Raw genomic sequence first — 20,036 nt, forward strand, 5'->3', positions numbered from 1 at the left:
ATCCGTGCCAAAGCTCTGAACTTTTTAAAGCAATGCTGCAGGAAGCTGTAGCGGAACATACCGACGTCTTGATGCACACTGAGGTGCGTTGGCTAAGGAAAGGCAAGGTTCTGGAGCGGTTCATCGCATTGCTTCTTGAAATTGAACTCTTTGTGAACAGTAGAGGCCAATCGTTCCCAGGACTAACCGATGTGAAATGGCTTGTTCATTTTCTTTCAGATCTTTTCACACATATTAATGCTCTCAATTTGACCCTGCAAGGTAAACAGCTTGTGTGCTCCCTCATGAATAGTATTTATGCTTTTGAAAGTAAGCTTGTGCTATTCAAGGAGCAACTGGATGATAGTGACTTCACCCACTTTACAAAACTGTTGGCTGTGATGCAGAGGTTTCCAGATGCACAAGAAATTCTGGCAAACCTTGACCCTGGTGCATGTCTTGAGGACATTTTTGGGGAGATCATACGAATTCAGAGCCCTTGCCCCTCCGTTCAGACTGGTTGAAAACCCCTGGATGGTGAGTGCACGGAATCTTGATGTTGTTGCCCTTATTGGCATGGAAAAGGCTCAGGCAGAACTAGAGCTCATTGACCTGCAGCACAATTCAGCCCTCAAAGCATCTTTTTTGGGGCAAGCACCAGAAGAATTCTGGAAAATTGTGCCCCCTGACAAGTTTCCTCTTCTTTTTATGGTGGCCCAGAAGGTACTTTGTATGTTTGGGTCAACATATGCTTGCGAATGTTCATTTTCCCCAATGGTACTGTTGAAGAGCAAACTCCGAAATAAACTTACATCTGGAGCAGCTCTTAAAGCTTGCCGTTTCCAACTTGGTACCAGATTACAGAAAACTAATTGGTGTCATGAAATGTAAAATAAGTTCATAGTTTTTGTCTTTAACATATCTATTTTTGGGACTCTGAAGGCTGTGCTGCACTGGGCATGTGCTGAATACCCGGTTGCTGCGAATTGCCATGCAATACCACTTAATATTGCTATTGTCTGCTCATAAAAAAATTATAAACATGTGCTGCATGTAGTTACATCTGTTTTTGAAATACAGCATTGTCTAGTAATGTTTTGAAACGGCAGTGATTTTTTTTTTCCTCTAGCCCTGCCCCCAATGGCCCCACCCCCACCGGTGCGGCCCTCGGCCACAAACCACACTTTAAAATTGGCCCCCGAGAGAAAGTTTGTGAGTACCCATGCTCTAGTATGTAGGGTGTGGATCTTGCTCAAACCCATTGAAACTCTCATATGACCAACAGTCTGTCAGGAAGAGCTCCAACACTTCAGTGTTATAGTTATATACTCCATACTTATTTCTTACCTGTAATCCCAGTTCTCTCTCAAGGGAATCTTCATTGAAGGCATAAGTAACCCCGTGAAGATGACCGAGGAAATTATTGTACCTATCCTAACCTATCACATCTCGTTTAAACAACTGAAGCAACTGCCACCTGCTGGGCATGATGGGATGATGGTAGTCTTTGCACCCTTAAAGGCGCAGGCACTCTTGTTTTTCACATTCACATTTTATTTATTTTTGTTTATTTTGAAAGTTTTATATAGCGCGGACAAGATCTTTGCAGATATCAGAGCGCTTTACAAAGAGTAGTACATGAGGGAGTATAGTCAGACAGATAAATCAATAGGTCAAAACAGTACAACTAGGTGGCTACAAAGCCAATCATGTGAGTAATAAAACAGCTGATACAAATAATCAAAATAAACAAATCGATGCAGAGTATTAACAGTGTCTGAGATAAAAGCTAAGTGTATTTTGCCATGAGGATAGCTTTTACTTCATTTTTAAAGAGTGTAGTGGAAGAGATAAGCCTGATTTCGGGCGGGAGTGAGTTCCAGATCCTAGGCGCCATTCCTGAGAAGGAGCGCTTATATGTTTTTTTCCTTCCGGAATCTTCGAGGTTTCAGCAGAAGATTGTTTGTGCCTCTAGTGTTTCTAACTCCGCCAGAGATTGTCAGTTTCTGAGCGAGGTATCCGGGTGAGTTTAGGTGTACCGCCTTGTGTGTCATGCAGGCGATTTTCAAGTGTATTCTGGCTTCAAAAGGCAGCCAGTTCAGGGATTTCAAGTCAGGGGTAATATGGGAGTGCTTTTTTGACCCAGTGATGAGTCTCGCTGCAGTGTTTAGAGAAGCTCTCAGGGGTGCGGTTGTAGTTAGTGGGAGTCCGCAGAGGGCGGTGCTGCCGTATTCAATTCGAGGGATGACTAGTGTTTGTACTGCCGTTTGGAAGTCTTTGGCTGGGAGGAAGGGTTTAAGTTTCCTCAGAGTATTGATCTGGAAGTTCGCTCCCTTTGTTGCCTTGCTGATATGTTGCTGCATGTTGAGATTGGTGTCGAGTGTTATGTCTAAAGATTTTGCTGAGTCCACGATGGTCGGTTAGACATTGAGTGCGGTTAGGTGTTTAAGCCAAGTTTGAGTGGTGGAGATCTTCGTTGGAGGTGAGATCAGCAGGAACTCTGTTTTCAGGGCATTGAGTTTGAGATGATTATCGGCAAGCCAGGATTGGGTGCATCTGATCGTTGAGTTCAGGAGCAGGATGTCTTTGGGGGACTGTAATTTGAGATAAAGTTGGGTGTCATCGGCGTACATGTGAAATTGTACATTGGATGCTTGTAGCAAGGTGGTGAGCGGTTCCATGACTAGGTTGAACAGAGTTGGGGATAGAGAGGATCCTTGGGGGACGCCTAGCGTTACAGGTATTGGCGAGGACATCAGGTTGTTGCTCTTGAATTTCTGCGACCTGTTGTGAAGAAAGGAAGTGAACCACTTTAGAACAGTTCCAGATAAACCCATTCTAGCGTTTAGTAGTTCTAGTAAGTTCTCATGTTTAACGGTGTCGAATGCTGAAGAGAGATCGAGGAGGATGAGGAGGCAGGTCTCGTTTTGGTCTAGCATTTGAAGTGCGTCGTCAATTATGTGGGTCATAGCAGTTTCTGTACTGTGTCCTGCTCGGAAGCCTGATTGGTGAGGGTTAAGGAGATCAAATTGTTCAATGTGTTTAGTCAATTGTAGTTGCGCACATTTTTCCAGCAGTTTGGCGAGAGTGGGAATATTGGTAATGGGACGGAAATTGTTGAGATCAGAGGGGTCGGCTGTAGGTTTCTTTAGAAGAGGTGTGACCTGGCCAACTTTGAGGGAATCAGGTATGCTTCCTTGTTGGAGAGAACTGTTGATAATTTTAGTCCAGAGAGGGAGCAGAAAAGGGGTAAAGTCTTTTACTGCGTTAGCAGGAAGGGGGTCCGTAAGGTGATTGGATGGTTTCAGGGTGCTCAGCAGTTTGCCAATTTCTTCTTCCGAGTATGTGCCAAAGGTTGACCAAGTAGCATTGTTTTTTGGTTCAGTGGGTGCTAGGCACTGGGGTTTGGAGTAGAGGCTTGCATCAATGAGGAGATCGCTCTTTATGTTGTCAGTTTTTTGGATAAAGAAAGCAGCGAAGTCTTCACAGGAGGGTGCCTCACGCCCAGTGTTGAGCGGTTGGGGTTGATCCTTGGATTGTGTTCTAATTAGCTCAAACAGTTTTCTCGGGCGGTTTTTTGCTTGGTCGAGCTGGAGGCTGAAGAAGTCTGATTTTGAGCGTTTTATTTTCCTGAAGTAGGCGTTTCTCTTTTTCTTCAGATCTTTTAGGTGCAGTGCAGAGGGAGCTGATCTCCAGGTACGCTCTGCCAATCGCATGTCTCGTCTATCCTCATTGAGACTCCCGTCGTGCCATGGATTGGAGATTTTAGTAGAAGCTCTTTTTAGCTGCAAAGGTGCAGCCTCATTAATTATTGAGGTCATAGCGTTGAGATAATGGTCAGTCAGGGTTTGAACGTCCGTAGCGCCTGTCGGTGGGAGTAGGAGGTTGCAACTGTTAGGGGGCAAACTTCCTGCTTTGAGTTTTTTCAAGTCTCTTTTCCAGACTTTGGGCTTGGAGAGTTGAGCCGGGTTGACTTTAACTTTTTCATTGATAAAGAATGTGACAATATGATGATCTGACCAGTCACAGGGTTGGATGGACTCGAGTTGGATAGAGTCCTCTTTGGAGATGATCAGGTCGAGGATAGAACCTTTCTCGTGGGTCGGGTTGTTGCATATTTGGGTGAGGTTAAGGGCATCGAGGAAGTTTTTAAGACTATTTACCACCGCGTCATTGCGATCGTTCCAGTGGAGGTTGAAGTCACCAAGATATATTTGGGTGAGCTGCCTTCCGGAATTGGTTGAGATCATATCCATGATTTGTTGGGAAAAGGTGAAGTTGTCCCTCGGTGGGTGGTAGATGCTGTGAAGCGAGCATATCGGTTTGCCCTCACTAATAATGTCAAGGCAGATGTATTCCCAGGATGTTGGGGATGGTAGGGAGGTGGAATTGACTTTCTGAACAGAGAGGTTGTTCCTGTAGATGCACGCAATTCCACCACCTATTTTGCCTACTCTGTCGAGCCTGATAATGTGGTAGTTGGGGGGGAACCAGAATGTCCATTATAGGTGTCGAAGATTCAGTTAGCCAGGTTTCAGTCAGGATGATTAGGTCAAGGTCCAGCGATAAGAGGAGATCAGCAATGGCGGCGGAGTGTTTCGTGGCCGATCTGCAGTTGAGGAGGGTGCATTTGAGATGGGGTGTATTGAGGGTGGTAGATGGTTCTAGAGAGAGAGGGACTTTTCTAAGGTTATTGGGGATGGAGAATCTGCTGTTTAGTGTGGGGGGTCTAAGGGGGTTTGAGTGTATCGTGGGAATGTTGAGGTGTGGGGTGGTTGTGTGATTTTGGGGTGCTGTGTTATTTTGGGGGGCTGGGTCATAGGAGCGGAGAAGGGTGAGTGTGTCGAGGTCAGAAGTTGCGTTGTGGGTGCGACGAGGGCGACTGTTGCGATTGCGAGCTGGGATTGAGGTCAGGTTGGGGGAGAGTTGAGTGAGAGAGTTAATCGGAAGGGTGGGGGGGGACAAGTTGTGCGGGGAGGTGTATTTGTGTGAGGGGTTGCAGGGGCGGTGAGGGGGACGAGGGCAGTTACTGCGCCTCTGACCAGGGATTGACGCCCGTTGTAGGGCTTGTTGAGTGACGGAGTCTGCCGGAGGGGTAGGGGACAAGTTGGGAGGGGAGGTGGGGGTGGGTGATGGGGTGGCGGACATAAAGGCAGCGAATGGGGCTACACTGTCCTTTTTTAGGTTTCGACTGCAAAAAGCTGCGCAAGCAGCTTTTGCGCAGGAGAAATCTTATGAGAACTGTAGTGTGGCTTTGGGTCGGCCCTCGTCATTCATTGGCTGGCTCCATAAATGGAGCCTAGCCATTGGACGAGGGGCCTGTCCGTCAATGCCGGACCAGATTCGGGGGCGTTCCCGAGATTCTTTGGCTTTTGCCGACGTCACGCGACGTCAGCCGGGAACGCCCCCGAATCTGGTCCGGCCGGGCCGTGCTTGCTGCTGTCCTGCCTTACTCTGTGTCCCTCCTCCCGCTGTCCCCCCTCCCCGCTGTCCCCCCTCCTCGCTGTCCTGTGCACGTTTCCCGTTTTTCGACCACGGCCGCCGGAGGAAGCCCTGGTGAGTGCGTGTTAAATCTTGCCTTCCCGCCCCCTCCTCCCCCTCCCCGTTCCGCCCCCTCCCCGTGTGAAAGGGATTTGTTTCTGGAGCTCGGCTCGGGTCCTTTCCCGCCCGCTTCCCGCCCCCCCCCCCTGTCCTGTGCCCGTTCCCGCCACCCTCCCTCCCTGTGCTCGTGGTGCTTGTTATATCCATGAAAGACGTGCCTGCAGTAGCTTCACTAGCGTCTTACTATCCAATTGTACGAGTTTCTGGGTTGATTGACGGCAACACACTGGGCCTTCGTGCTGTGACTCCCCCTCCTGGGACTTCCGAGGCAGAGAGATGCAGGTAAGTGTGAATCGATTCTTTTTATGTTTGGTGCATGCGTGTATATTTGAATTTTTGGGAAGGAGTGTTGTGAATGATGTGTGTGTGTGTGCACGTGTGTAAATGTATGGGTGTGAATGAGTGTATGTGTGCGTGTGTGTCCCGTCCACCCTCCTCTCTCCTAAAACCCTCCCTGGTCCCTGATCTAAATACTGGCTAGGGAGTGTAGTAGGGAAGACTGTTGCCCTAGGCTGTTGTAGAATCCTATTTGGACCTGAAAGCAAGCGGTGTGCTTGACACTTCAAGGCACTAGTCCATAGCTGCACGCCTTCGAGCGGAATTCAGGACGGCGCCTGTCTATTGGGATAGGAATTTACATGAATAATTCTGTCTCACTGACTCCGCCTCTCATCATTCACTACACGCCTGCTTACAAGCTGCAGCGACTCAGCCTCTCATCATTCACTACACGCCTGCTTACAAGCTGCAGCGACTCAGCCTCTCATCATTCATACACACCTGCTTACATGCTGCAGCGACTCAGCCTCTCATCATTCACTACACACAACGCACAACTTGCACTACGCTCAGCGGTGCGTGTTTGCTGCTTTAATGAAGTTAGTAACGTATGATTTGTGTTGTGCGCACAACTGTTTATTTCACACATCGCTCCCCGCGCTAAAGTGTTGCTGGTTTCTTAGCGACACTTTTTTTGTTCTTTGGTTTAGAATAATGCCAGCGGTGTAACTCCCACGCACGTTTATCGATTTTATCATGATATTTGACATTTCTTTCCTCTGAATTGTTAATTGTGTTGTGTACTTTCTGTGCTGCTGTATGCGGACGTTTGGCCGGACAAACAGCACACCTGCCGTGTCTGTGTTGTCCTTATGCCTCTTGTGCGGCACGCGCTGATGCCCTTGCAACTTTGAATGAGAGAGCATCTCTGGCACTTAACAGTAGGAAACGGGAAGTATGGTACAGGACGTGGCGTTGTGGCCCGAGCTATCGCCGCGAGAGCCAGGATCGAATTAGAGGGGGAGGGGGAGGGGTGACCTTGTGTTATGTAACTTATGCTCTCCGATACCTGCGGGTCGAGCTCGCGCTATGTGCCTTCTCTGCTGCATGCCATCGCTGAACACTCGTTGCCCTCTCTGCCATTTCTGTTCACAAACTGCCCCCGTTCATACACTGCCTCTCTTCTGGGCCCCATCTGAAGACTTAATGCTGTCTCCACTCGCAACCACTTCTGCTCACACACTGCCCTCACAGCTCCCTGTCCCTTCTCCTCACACACTACCCCTTCTCCTGTGCTCCTTTTTGTCTCTGATCAATCACTGCCCTCGCAGCTTCTTGACCCTTTAGTTCACACACTGCCCTGCCCCTCGCTTCCTTAGCTCCAGGCTATATTTCAAAAACATTAAAACCAGCATGGCATTTAGATGTGGGAAAAGTATTTTCCATTCATAAATATCACACCATTATTCAGCTAGGGTGACAGATTTTCCAATGTTGTGAATATTAGTTATAGCCTAGGTTTGGATAATTTTAGCATGATCTACCTACCCCCCACAAATAGACGAATACTTGCAAACATGTAGGCTTGTATATTTTTAGATTTCTTCAGCATGTGGGCTTGCACACAGTGCATTAACACTGGGTTGCTCTAGTGAGAGATACAGGTGACTTTCTTGGGTGAATGGAAGACGCTTGTCTCTAACAGAGGCGTAGGTGAAGCGCTTTTCCCTGGGGAACCATATTCTTTCTATGGAAAAAGAACAATTGTTACATTTACAATTTCACATGATATTCTCTTGTTTTCCACCTCCTGGAAAGTCTGCACGAGTGAGTTGTGCAGGTTTGAGCTTTAAAGAAATCTATGATGGATTTTATGGAGCGATTTACGGAATTTGTGGTGGGAGAAATAATCCATTAATTTGCCATATGGGTGAAAGCTGACCATTTTTCAAATCACTGACATGCAAAGCAAAATTACGGTATAAAAAATGCATAAATTGACTGCAAGTAAACCTTGAGAAGCAGGCAGAATTCAGGTGTTTTGGGCAGCTCATGTATTTTATTGTGGGTCTTCCTGGCAGCAGGATCATGGAGACTCACGCAAACAGCACATCTTTTACAAACTGCCCACAGAATAGGCACTTGTTTGCAGTCTCAGACCTTAATTTGTACCTATGGCAGGCATACAAATATCAGCACGGTGTGATCCGGAAAAAATGTCTGGCCTTAACCACTTTTCCTATTCTTTGTATAGTGTCAATAAATATTGCTGTGCTCCTGCCCTTGCTGTTGCCTGTTACTGAAGCTCGTTGAAACATTTTCAGTATACTAAAGTCAAATGCCTGATGGGAATGAAATAATGTACTCCAGTGAAACTGATGGACAAGGTTTTAATTTAGTATTACATGTGGCTCAAGCAGTAACCAAATTGGTAATGGAGTGGACCATTTTGTAACATTTAAAAACAGAGCAACACAGTGATTGTATGGCACAGGTGACTACTTAAGGTATTGATTGCTGTACTTTTCAGTCCACATTTACAATGTTAAAAACACAAGTTCCGCAATACGAAATGCTGCTACATGAAAAGCCAGCACTACCTGAAGGCAGGGAATCTCACAATAGGCCATGTGATAACTTTGTTAAAAGTATTAAAAACAAGTTTCAGTTTGTGACTTTAGGCCTTTATTCTTGAAAGCAATCAATTATCGAAGTGGGAAACAGGCATAGATTAAAATTCTAGTGTAAGTCTTGATAAAACATTACTCCCTAATGCACTGAGACCCTCTTGGGTTCTGACTAATGTTATATAGCGCATCCTGCAACTCCCACCGCTCATGTACTTACGCTGCAGAGAAGCAGCAACTGACCGACTCCGAGCAGAATACAGCAATCATGTATGAAGTTTCGTTCCTTAGCAGTTCCCAAGCCTTTAATGTGCTTTAAACTGCTGCAAAGTGGAGCTAATCCGCTGAAATATTGATTGGGCCCCACAGAAGTTGGCGCCCATGTTCAGGGCATGCACACATTTATCTTTACACATGACCAGGTGACTCCGGGCCTTTATTGGGGTTACTTGAATGGGTGTATTTCTATGCAGTTCTTGTTTTGGGCTGCTGTATAACCACCATGTGTTTCTGTTCTGTATACTGCTGGAGTATGCTGTTCTGTTTGCGAGGGTTTACCTTCTCTGAGTGAGTTCTGATGTACATACTGTAGTTCTTCATACAGACTTCATCTTTGTAAACCGCTTGAACCCACTCTTATGTTTTAGCATTTGCGCTTTTGGCATAGCAAGCTGTTTGGTATACCTTATTTGCTGTTTTGTCGTTGATTTCTCCCTGCGCTGTGTCACTTTTTTCTTCTTTACACAGCAGACTGCTAAATGTCATCGTACGACGACATTGTAGATCTTGTGTGAATGGTAATAGATTTTACTGCATATTTGTGGCTTGGTGAGCACCAAGCTTCGGTGCTATGAGCATAAAAAAAATCATTACTAGAAAACCATGGTTTGTAGTAGTATGAGTGGAGGAAGTGTTTGCGTTCATGCTTTTGTACATGTACATGTATGCACACGTTAGTGACGCCATGAGTTGTTGTGGTGCCAGGGTATGTACCTGTGGAGTTACATGTTCAGTCTGGGCATCCACTTTTTTGTTTTGACGTAGCAATTACATTTATTCCCCATGTTTACAAGCTTTTTACTAAACTCATTTTCCTGCAAGCCTGTCTGTGAACACCCTCAATAAGACAGTGGTAGTACTCTTCGGAAAGGACTCTCCACTCTGTCCCCAGCCTGCTTATCTGAACTTGGACCCATCCCGTGCTGCTAGGCCAGGAACCTGGGAATCATTGTAGTCAACAAACCAATGTCCAGTCACCTGATTACCTCTTCCTACTTCCACAAGACTTCCCTCAACACCCGTATCCAAATCTTCAGATGCTTTCCTTCTACACCCAGGCACCCAACCAGATTACCATCCAGGCGCTCAACAGCAATCTAGTCTAAAGAAACACGCTGTATGTCAGATTCTCCACCCAGCTGACCAAACTGCTCCAGATCATTCAGAATGCAGCAGCCAGGCTCACTCAACCACACTCCACTCGCCTCAATGACCTCAGCTGGCTTTCCATGCACACTAGTGCACTGTTCAAATTACACACACATATAAAGCACTGCATAATCTAGACTCCTCTTACCTGAATAGCCACAGCAGCTTCCACACCGCCTCTAGACACATCTGCTCAGACAACCTTCTACTTGTTGCTGTCTCGCATCCGACGAGCTAGAATCGGCGGTCCGCCCTTCTGGTACCTGGCTCCTAAAGCCTGGAACAAACTCCCACCTTCATATTAGGGCTGCTAGCTCAGTCCTTGAATTCAGGAAGAAACTGAAAACATGAATCTTCACGTAGGCCCTGTTAGACCTGGCACCATTGGCCTGGGTCTTCCTTCCATTTTTGTTGTTGCCCCATGTATTTTTGCTGGTATTAGATGCTTTGGGCACTGTGCCACTGCTATTCAGTGCCACAGTGAAAGTGCTCCCTATTGTAAGTTGATGTACTAATCGGTGGTTCCATGTTTGGCTATTTGGTTTACTTGTAAGACCCCAGTCTAGTGCGCTGAGTGCCCAGGGTGTGTAAATCCAAATGCTGCTGGTGGGCTTGCAGCACTGGTTGTGCCACCCACGGAAGCAGCCTTGTAAAATGTGTCTGAGGTCTGCCATTGCAGAGCCTTCGTGCAGGCTGGTACTGTCATGCTGACTGGGCAAGTGCACCCACTTGCCAGTCCCTAAACCTACACTTTTCTTCATATCAGTCACCCATATGGTAGGCCCAAGGGCAGGGTGCATTGTAAGTATAAGGTAGGACAAGCCCTGATGTGTGTGGCTCTGTGTGTGTGGCTCTGTGTGTGTGGCTCTGTGTGTGTGGCTCTGTGTGTGTGGCTCTGTGTGTGTGGCTCTGTGTGTGTGGCTCTGTGTGTGTGGCTCTGTGTGTGTGGCTCTGTGTGTGTGGCTCTGTGTGTGTGGCTCTGTGTGTGTGGCTCTGTGTGTGTGGCTCTGTGTGTGTGGCTCTGTGTGTGTGGCTCTGTGTGTGTGTGTGGCTCTGTGTGTGTGTGTGGCTCTGTGTGTGTGTGTGTGGCTCTGTGTGTGTGGCTCTGTGTGTGTGTGTGTGGCTCTGTGTGTGTGTGTGTGTGTGTGTGTGGCTCTGTGTGTGTGTGTGTGTGTGTGTGTGTGTGTGGCTCTGTGGGTGTGTGTGTGTGTGTGTGTGTGTGTGGCTCTGGGTGTGTGTGTGTGTGTGTGTGTGTGTGGCTCTGGGTGTGTGTGTGTGTGGCTCTGGGTGTGTGTGTGTGTGGCTCTGGGTGTGTGTGTGTGTGGCTCTGGGTGTGTGTGTGTGTGGCTCTGGGTGTGTGTTTGTGTGTGTGGCTCTGGGTGTGTGTGTGTGTGTGTGTGGCTCTGGGGGTGTGTGTGTGTGTGTGTGGCTCTGGGTGTGTGTGTGTGTGTGTGTGTGTGTGTGTGTGTGTGGCCCTGGGTATGTGTGGCTCTGTGTGTGTGTGTGGCTCTGGGTGTGGCTCGGTGTGTGTGTGTGTGGCTCTGGGTGTGTGTGTGGCTCTGGGTGTGGCTCGGTGTGTGTGTGGCTCGGTGTGTGTGTGTGTGGCTCGGTGTGTGTGTGTGTGGCTCTGGGTGTGTGTGTGTGGGGCTCGGTGTGTGTGTTTGTGGCTCTGGGTGGGTGTGTGTGTGTGTGTGTGGCTCTGGGTGTGTGTTTGTGTGGCTCTGGGTGTGTGTTTGTGTGGCTCTGGGTGTGTGTTTGTGTGGCTCTGGGTGTGTGTTTGTGTGGCTCTGGGTGTGTGTTTGTGTGGCTCTGGGTGTGTGTTTGTGGCTCTGGGTGGGTGTGTGTGTGTGTGGCTCTGGGTGTGTGTGTGTGTGTGTGTGGCTCTGGGTGTGTGTGTGTGTGTGTGTGGCTCTGGGTGTGTGTGTGTGTGTGTGTGGCTCTGGGTGTGTGTGTGTGGGTGGCTCTGGGTGTGTGTGTGGCTCTGGGTGTGTGTGTGTGTGTGTGTGGCTCTGGGTGTGTGTGTGTGTGTGTGTGTGTGGCTCTGGGTGTGTGTGTGTGTGTGTGGCTCTGGGTGTGTGTGTTGAGGTAATTGAAATTTTTATGGTCAATTGTGTCCCCTAACGTGTACCCCAACGGCTCCATGTACGTACTTCAAGTACATGTAATTTCCCTCCACAACCGAATCTGAAGACGCAAATACATTTGCGTCCAACGTTAACATGTCCTCTATCAGATCCACCATGAATGGATCGATAATTCAGTTCCTAAGTATGCCGTGCCACCGTCTTTACATGGTGCACTTTCACGTTTTTTCCTGGCTCTGCCGAGCTAGGCCCTGAATTCTGTCTTCAAGCCACTTCTGTCTCTGCCTCTGAAAGCTGCAGCATGGAGATGCATCCCTGACCTCTGCCTTACTTCCTGCCAAGCGAGCGGTGCCCGGCTCAGCCTGGTCTGCCTGCCAAAAACAGTATTTTACCTTCAAGTTATCAGCGTAGCCAGCTCAGCTCCTCAAACACATTCCAGTCTAGTGATTTAGGTAAACATATCCCCGACTACAGAGCAAAGAGCAAGTCTTCCTGTCTCCGTGCAAGTAATTTACGGTTCCCGTTACCAGAGTAGGCCCATGGCCCCGCACGTAGACACGCAGACACCTATGCACGCACTGACATTCAGTATAGAATAGCCTCTGCCCAAGAGACCTTTTACTCTAGAATAAACATCCTCTAAATACTAGATATCAGATATGTTATAAGGACAGGTCGATCTGACATGCCAGACTTCTGTCTCCTCTACTAGTGCTAAAAGTCAGACCCTTAGCTTCCTCCAGATGCACGTCAATCACACGTCATATTAGCTGCGCGCGCATTCAGGTCACAGGTTTCAGCTGACTCTGCAAGAATTCTTTATGCATCCACCCACTTATGACACTTTTCTGTGACGTTTCTAGTATACGCCTTCGAGCACACCCCTGTTCACGCCTTTTTGCTACGCACATGTGTTCTTACCATATACATTTCACTTGTCACGCCTACTGTATTCACTGCTACTGTGTCATTTTACTATATATGTCATGTACTGTTAATAAATCGTTGACATCTTTCCTGCCATCATTGCATACCCGAACCCTTGTATTGATGGAATAGATTTCCATGACTCGAGTCATCCTTTATGATTAAAGCCCGTATGACTCTGATGCCACGGACTCTGCCTCTCATTTGATTGAGCTATTTCTTTACTTGACCGAAATTATCTGGCAAACTCGTATACGGTAAAATATTTACCACAGTGTGTGTGGCCCTGGGTATGTGTGGCTCTGTGTGTGTGTGTGTGTGTGTGTGTGTGTGTGGCTGGCTCTGGGTGGGTGTGTGTGTGGTAGTAATTGCTGTCTGCTGAGCTCGTCAGTAGGGTACAATAGGTCTCACATTTGCGACAGATTAAGCTAATGGCAATGTAAATGACAATGCCACTAATTTATCTGTTTTCAAAACCAACACATAAACACATAAATACAAAATTTGTCATTTACAATGCCAATAGCTCTAACTTTTCCAAAGGCGAAACCATTGCATTGTAAATGCTTGTCTTTCTTTGTAAAAAAAAAATAAAAGGGTTTGTGAAAGATTTAAGTATACTACAAAAGTCTCATATATATATATATATATATATATATATATATATATATATATATATATATATATATATATATATATATATATATATAATAAATTTTTTTTTTTTTTTAATTTTTTTTTATATATATATAAATATATATATATATACCTACACACACACACCTATACACACACCTGGGTGTGATCGAGGAAATTAAAGCATCTGAATGGCTGGTGCCAATAGTTCTAGCGCCAAAGGACTTGGAATGTATGAGGACTTAAGGGGGCTAAACCAATGTATCTGGGTAGACTGTCATCATGAGGCATTGACCATGCTATTAGAGGCAAAAGCTTTTAGTGTTGTGGATCTTTCATGCACCCCAGCTTGGTTTTATTCATTGTACATCAGCACTGGTAATAATGAAAGTTAATTTTTCAATGTTTATAATGCATGCTGGTTTCTTAAAATGGAGGTGGATGCTGCAGCTCGTCACCACTTAAGAAGTGCTTCAACACTTATTTAGTTTGAGTCATTTATTGCATCCACCTCAAGCCAAGCCTCCAGACCAAATCCTCTTCAACTGCTCCATCTTGAATCTCTGCAACTCAGAATTCCACCTGATGATACATTGCAGTTCGAGGTAGTGTGCTAGGTTACTAAACCGTCCCACACATTAAATCACAGGGAATAAAGATGTACATTAGTCCATTGTAGGGATATATTGAAGTATGTTCAAAGCATTGTCCCTGCCAGCTAATCGAGGTAAGGAATGTCTGGCGCCCAGTGCTAAAAACCTTAATATGTGTTGATGTGAAAGATATATGGTTGTGCTATGTTTCCATACAGCCTGGGGTGATGCTTGAAACCAAAGGATGGGTACCCTAAGCCTTTGGGCAACCCGAAACCGGCACTTTGCTTGTGCCTATGCATTCAAGAGATACAGAAGAACAAGTGGGCTGGAGGGGTAATATAGTGTCAAGGAATTTGGGCACATTTATCACTTTGGTAGCCTTGGCAGCAGAAACAAGGTAAACACTAGCCCATCTGACCTGGAGAATCGAGTCGCGTGAGGAGCGCTTCATGCACAGAAGGCTTGCAGTGCCAGTTTTAGTACTTGCAACGGTGTAGGGCCGATGGCAGACGCTGGAGGCTACTGAGGTGACGTGTACCTACTAATTGATGCATGCCTTTAATGGTTTCCATTGATGGTCGACCATCACCATCTGGGCACTGTGGCAGCGGCCTCGTAGTAACACTGTAGATGTCTACTGGCGCAAGCCACATACACTTATTGCACCTGGGGTGTCTCCTCTCCATTGCAAAAGAGCGGCACAGGCTTTAATGCATAAGATACTGAACAGCCAAATGAACGAGAAGTGGGGGGGGGGGTGGAGATGGAGCATTAGCAACCTCGTGGTGTACATTTAGAGTCCTTGTGTGATAGGAGGGCCCTTTGCCCCATTTCTGGGTACAATGAAATTCTCACAATTACAACGTAATTGAAAAGCTCAACTGGCTTTGAAAGGCAGCAAAGCCATTTTTGTGAAGTAGATTGCTACACACTACTTTAGCACTGCAACGACGCTTCACTGTGTGCACATAGCAGTGGAAGCGTTTCTTTGTTACTGTTTGACAAATGCACGGACACTTTTGTGGGGGTTGTGTGCTGCATACTGGTCGTTTGTGTGGTAAAATAGTCATTTGGTGTGTGAGCAGTGAAGTCTCTGACCAATGGAGTGTACGATGTGGAGTGTGTGGAATGAGTGTTTTGCCAGACATCTGTTTGAGCTGAGCTGAGGAAGGGACATTTTCCGATCGGGTGCTTTGAGAAGTCGTCTTGTGCCTATCATACTCTGAAATAATAGATTGGGATTCTTCTAATCCCCTGGGGAAGTTTTGGGAATTCTTGACTTCATGTAACCTGCATCAAGTCTGGCTAGCTCTCAGCGATATTTACTTCATGGTTATACATACTATGCCATACACACTTTCTCTCTTGCTACTCTCCTGGTCATAGGAGACCAACGCAGCAAAGGAAGGAGTGAGGTTCGGGCAGAGTGTCATCTATGCCCAGTCACATCAGTCGTAGCTTTCAAGGAAGTGGAACATTAGGCATTTCTTAGATCGCCTGCCAGTAGTCATTCACATTATTTTTTGTTTGTGCTATAAATTATAAAATCCCGCCCTCCACTGGAAGCTGGCGCTAAATGGTGGACTTTGAAAGTGTGGCCCCCTCCTTACTCATGGGTGCATTTAGTGCACTTATTGGTTTAAATGATAACTACGCGCTGCGTAAAAAGTGTTTTTTATCAGTTTCTTGAAGCGGATTTACACTTCTATTCATATCAGTTTTGTTTTTTGTTGTAGGATGGATGCAACATTGAAAGAGTTAACAAGTTTGGTTAAAGAAGTATATCCCGAAGCTCGCAAAAAGGGCACTCACTTCAATTTTGCTATTGTTTTCCCAGATCCGAAGATGCCCATGTACAGGTTGGTGGACTGCTGAATTTGGTGAACCAGTCTTAATGTTTATTAGCGGTGTTTACGTGTGACTTCATTACAGGGCATGCAATACTACGGGGTGGCAAAACAAATAAATATTTGTATACACAGACAAAAGGCCAATATTACACGCAGACATAGAATATTAAACTGCAGTTTTTGATTTCTGACGCTGCGAAGATGGATACAGAGCTTTAAAGTCACACACCTGTAATAAGCAGGCCCTGCAAGTAAAAAAAAAAGTGTTGAATTAAAAACTAGGAGAGTAGTTTGTTTGACTGCTTCTGAAATGTCATCTTACTATAGTAAAACAATTACAAGACTTGAGACAAAGAAATGGTTTGGCCATTGATAACTGATTGTGAAGTTATTTGTTACGTTTTAATAAGTAACACTCCACCCGCCTTTCCCTTAAACTGTAGCACAGCAAACTTGCTCGTTTTCAGGGGTTCAACTTATGTGGTAGGAGGGACGCCTGTATGCATTGAAATTTGTTTCAAGTGAATGGTCTTTTGAGAACCCTGTTTAGGTCTTTGTTGTGGCAATGGTAAAACACAACTAGTTGTGAAAGAGTAAGAACTGAAGTGTACCACAACCACAAATTATTTCCTTTTGGGTATTTTTCAAATTTGCACACTCTGGTAGTTTCTTCTATGTGTGAGTGACTGGTTCTGTAAACCACTTTTCTAATGCATGTAATCACTCTGCATGACTGTTCAAGTAATACATGCATACTGTGCAACTTTTGTGCTTGTATCCGTCTAAGGCACTGTTGTGCTTTCCATCAACAGGGTGAAGTCGATTGGAAGTACAATCTCTGGAAGGAAGGGTACAGAGGATTCAATGACACTTCAGTCACAAAGGTTCCAGATTGGTGATTACCTGGATATTGCAATCACCCCTCCCAACAGAGCACCACCTCCGTCGGCCCGCATGAGACCATATTAAATATATGGGAGTTTTGGATTTTTTTTATTTTTATTAATCTTATTGGACTCTTCCTAACTTTTTTTTTTAAATACTTGATGCGCATTCAAGCTGATAGTCCATATTTCAAAACCAAATCCACAAATGCAATAGAAGTATTGGTTCGATTTTCCTTACAAGAAAGGGATTTTGAAAATCTATGTTAAGGAAAATATCGTAAAATTGCACATAATTAAATATTAGGCAACATTTCAGAGTTTATCATTGTAATAAATAGAACATTGTGAAATTGAGCATGTGTCTAACGTTGCCACTTATTTTTATGCTAGCAAACATTTGTTTCCCACCCCAGTAGCTGGCTGAAATGGATGTGGTGCCTGAATTAGACCACTAACCACAATTTCTCCCATTTAATGTTCCTAAAGGTTAATCTTACTAGCAGACATTTATTTTGTAAAAGTGAGTGGATTTGTTATATTCACTTCTATGAATACATTTATTTGCTGACTGTCCAAATTGCAGGTAAATGGAGCGTTATGGCTTCTTGTCTCCTGTGAAGGTGTTTCTATTTTGTACGCATCCATTTGCTACGAAAATTTAATTTTTCATCTTTTGCATTTCTCTAAACTAGTTCATTTGAAATGCCTTTTTTGTCACTCCAGAAACTTACTTTGACAGTCTTTAACTGCTCTTTTTTGCATTCTTTTCTTTCGTCTGCTTCTTGTACTACATCACTTACCTTTATTGCTTTCCCTAAACACTGTACACATACTGATGATTTGGTCTCAACACCTTAAATATGTGAGTGCCGCATGTCTGCTTTACAAAAAACTTTTGTTTGATTTAATAGACTATAAGTTTGCTCAATGCATAATACAAATCTAGCCCTCATATTAGTTACTCTTAGTTCACTCCGCCAACAGATGCCAACACTGCGGCATGCTCACCAATGGATCTCCAACTGGGCCGACACACTGGCACCCCTCAAAGACCAGGTAAGCAACACTCCAAGGAAGCTGGCTGGGTTCACAACTCCCCTCCAAGAGTCCAGACGTACCTCTATACGATGTGAGAAGATATGTAGGAACAACAATCCTGGAAATCCAAGCCACAGACTTCACATAGCCTCCTATGCCGCCGACACTCGGCTGACCCTCACCCTTACCAACAAACCCACAACCGCTACATCCAACTTCCACCGCTACATGAAGGCTGTTGCTACTTGGATGAAAGTCAGCTGCTTCAAGCTCAACTCAGACAAGACCAAAATACTCATCTTGGGACCTACTGCTTCAGCCTGGGACAACTGCTGGTGGCAAGCTGCTCTAGGATCCCCTTCCACCCCGATGGATCACGCACTTAACTGTGGCATCATACTGGACTCATCGCTCACAATGAACCACCAAATCAACGCATGTTCCTCAGCCTGCTTCCACACGCTCTGCCTGCTCAGAAAGACATTCAAATGGATCACCACAGAATCCTGAAACATGGTCACCCACGCACTCATCACCAGCAGACTTGCCTAGGGCAACGCACTCTACACTGGCGCCACCCAGAAACTGCTCAGAATAGACTGTACAAAACTCTGCAGCCTGACTGGTACTTGACACCCCCTGGACTGGTACTTGACACCCCCTGCCGCAGTTGCATCATGCAACAACCCCACAGGCTCCTAGTCAATAAGAGAACTACTGCCTTGCATTCCACATACCCACCGGACAACTCCGTTCTACCCAACTCACCCTAGCTTCCGTCACCAGGATCCACAAGACCAGAACCTGAGAAAGTTATTTCTCCTACCTTGCCGCCAAGACCTGCATCACCCTGCCCTCCACCTCAGGCAATCAGCGTTGTTGACCCAATTCAAGAAAGGCCTCAAGACCTAGCTCTTCTGATGATCCCCTACCAAAAGGCACTAGCAGTCTCTTTACTCTCCCCTGAGACCTTCACAGGTGAGTAGCTGCGCTTTATAAGCCCCTTATTGATTGAATTTACTGCCTGCCCAGCTACCGGCAAAACAGTGATACCGTGGAGTCATTTTCCCTACAGCCTCCCTGCTCTCAGAGGACGATGGCAACTTCAAAGGCCCAATTTTCAAGATGCAGTATACAATAGGGTGATTAGCTGATAGTGTACATGTTTTGATCTATTGCCTTTCTTATTGATTGGTTTGATAGTGGCAACTCGCCAAGGATCTCTCTTTTGAATCATATTAGAAACCTATTTAAACATTGGCATAGCCAATAGGTCCCACCTTTGGGACCTTATAAGTGTTTAGCCAGAACTATTGGCTTTGTCACTGTCTTTAACAGCGGTTTCTATTTGTGTTCTGAGAGACTGGACACCCACAAAGCGGGCAATAACCATTTTGCTCATACTCTGGTAAAAACATCACTGCCAAGTATTGTGATGCCTTTGATTAACCCCTGGTCAGATTTTCAGATGAATATTTGTTTTTCACAGGATCAGTGATGGCTAACCCCCGCCCACCCCCAACTGGCGAACAATGGTTATGGTGAAAAAATATTTCTATACTAAAGCAACTTGCTGTAAAACTGGTTTCTTTAATGGGATCTACAGAGTACCAGCTTGCTAACCCACCAACTGCAAAAAAAAGTTCCTGTAGGGAGAAAGGTACACAAGCAGTGAGTGGGCTCAGACGTAGTGCAAGAGAGTAGGGAACAAGCACGAACAGGTGGGTTTAGGACAGCGAGTAGGCACTGCAGGAATGGTAACTTTGGTCGGTAGGAAGGCACATATAGTCTGAAAGGCAGAAAAGAATATGCAGGGGGGGGGGAGCCAGAGATTTATTTATTTTGAAAGTTTTATATAGCGCGAACAAGATCTTTGCAGATATCAGAGCGCTTTACAAAGCCGGGAATACCAACAAGCGAGTGAATTTAAACATAATAAGTGGGAGGGGTAGGTACGTGAGGGAGCAAATTAGTACAGCAAATCAATAATAAAAAATATAACAGTTAAAAGTGTGCATAGCTGGTCAGTAGCGTCAATAATACAGGTGAAATACATAGTCATAGATAATACAGGTGAAATACATAGTCATAGAGTTCGAACATA

At 45.6% G+C, this 20,036-nt stretch overlaps 1 protein-coding gene across 1 annotated transcript in view; it reads left to right on the forward strand.

Moving 5' to 3' along the window:
* The window catches only part of SAP18 (Sin3A associated protein 18), a 47,252-nt gene extending 30,004 nt beyond the window's left edge, over positions 1-17,248 (forward strand). Inside the window, exons 3-4 of the mRNA XM_078657085.1 lie at positions 15,894-16,016; positions 16,820-17,248. Coding sequence (XP_078513211.1) covers positions 15,894-16,016; positions 16,820-16,976 — 280 coding nt within the window. The 3' untranslated portion in view covers positions 16,977-17,248. The remainder of the gene's footprint in view (positions 1-15,893; positions 16,017-16,819) is intronic.
* The last annotated feature ends 2,788 nt before the right edge of the window (positions 17,249-20,036 follow it).

This window comes from Lissotriton helveticus, chromosome 8 (genome assembly GCF_964261635.1).
Source record: "Lissotriton helveticus chromosome 8, aLisHel1.1, whole genome shotgun sequence".
Classification (NCBI taxonomy): domain Eukaryota; kingdom Metazoa; phylum Chordata; class Amphibia; order Caudata; family Salamandridae; genus Lissotriton; species Lissotriton helveticus.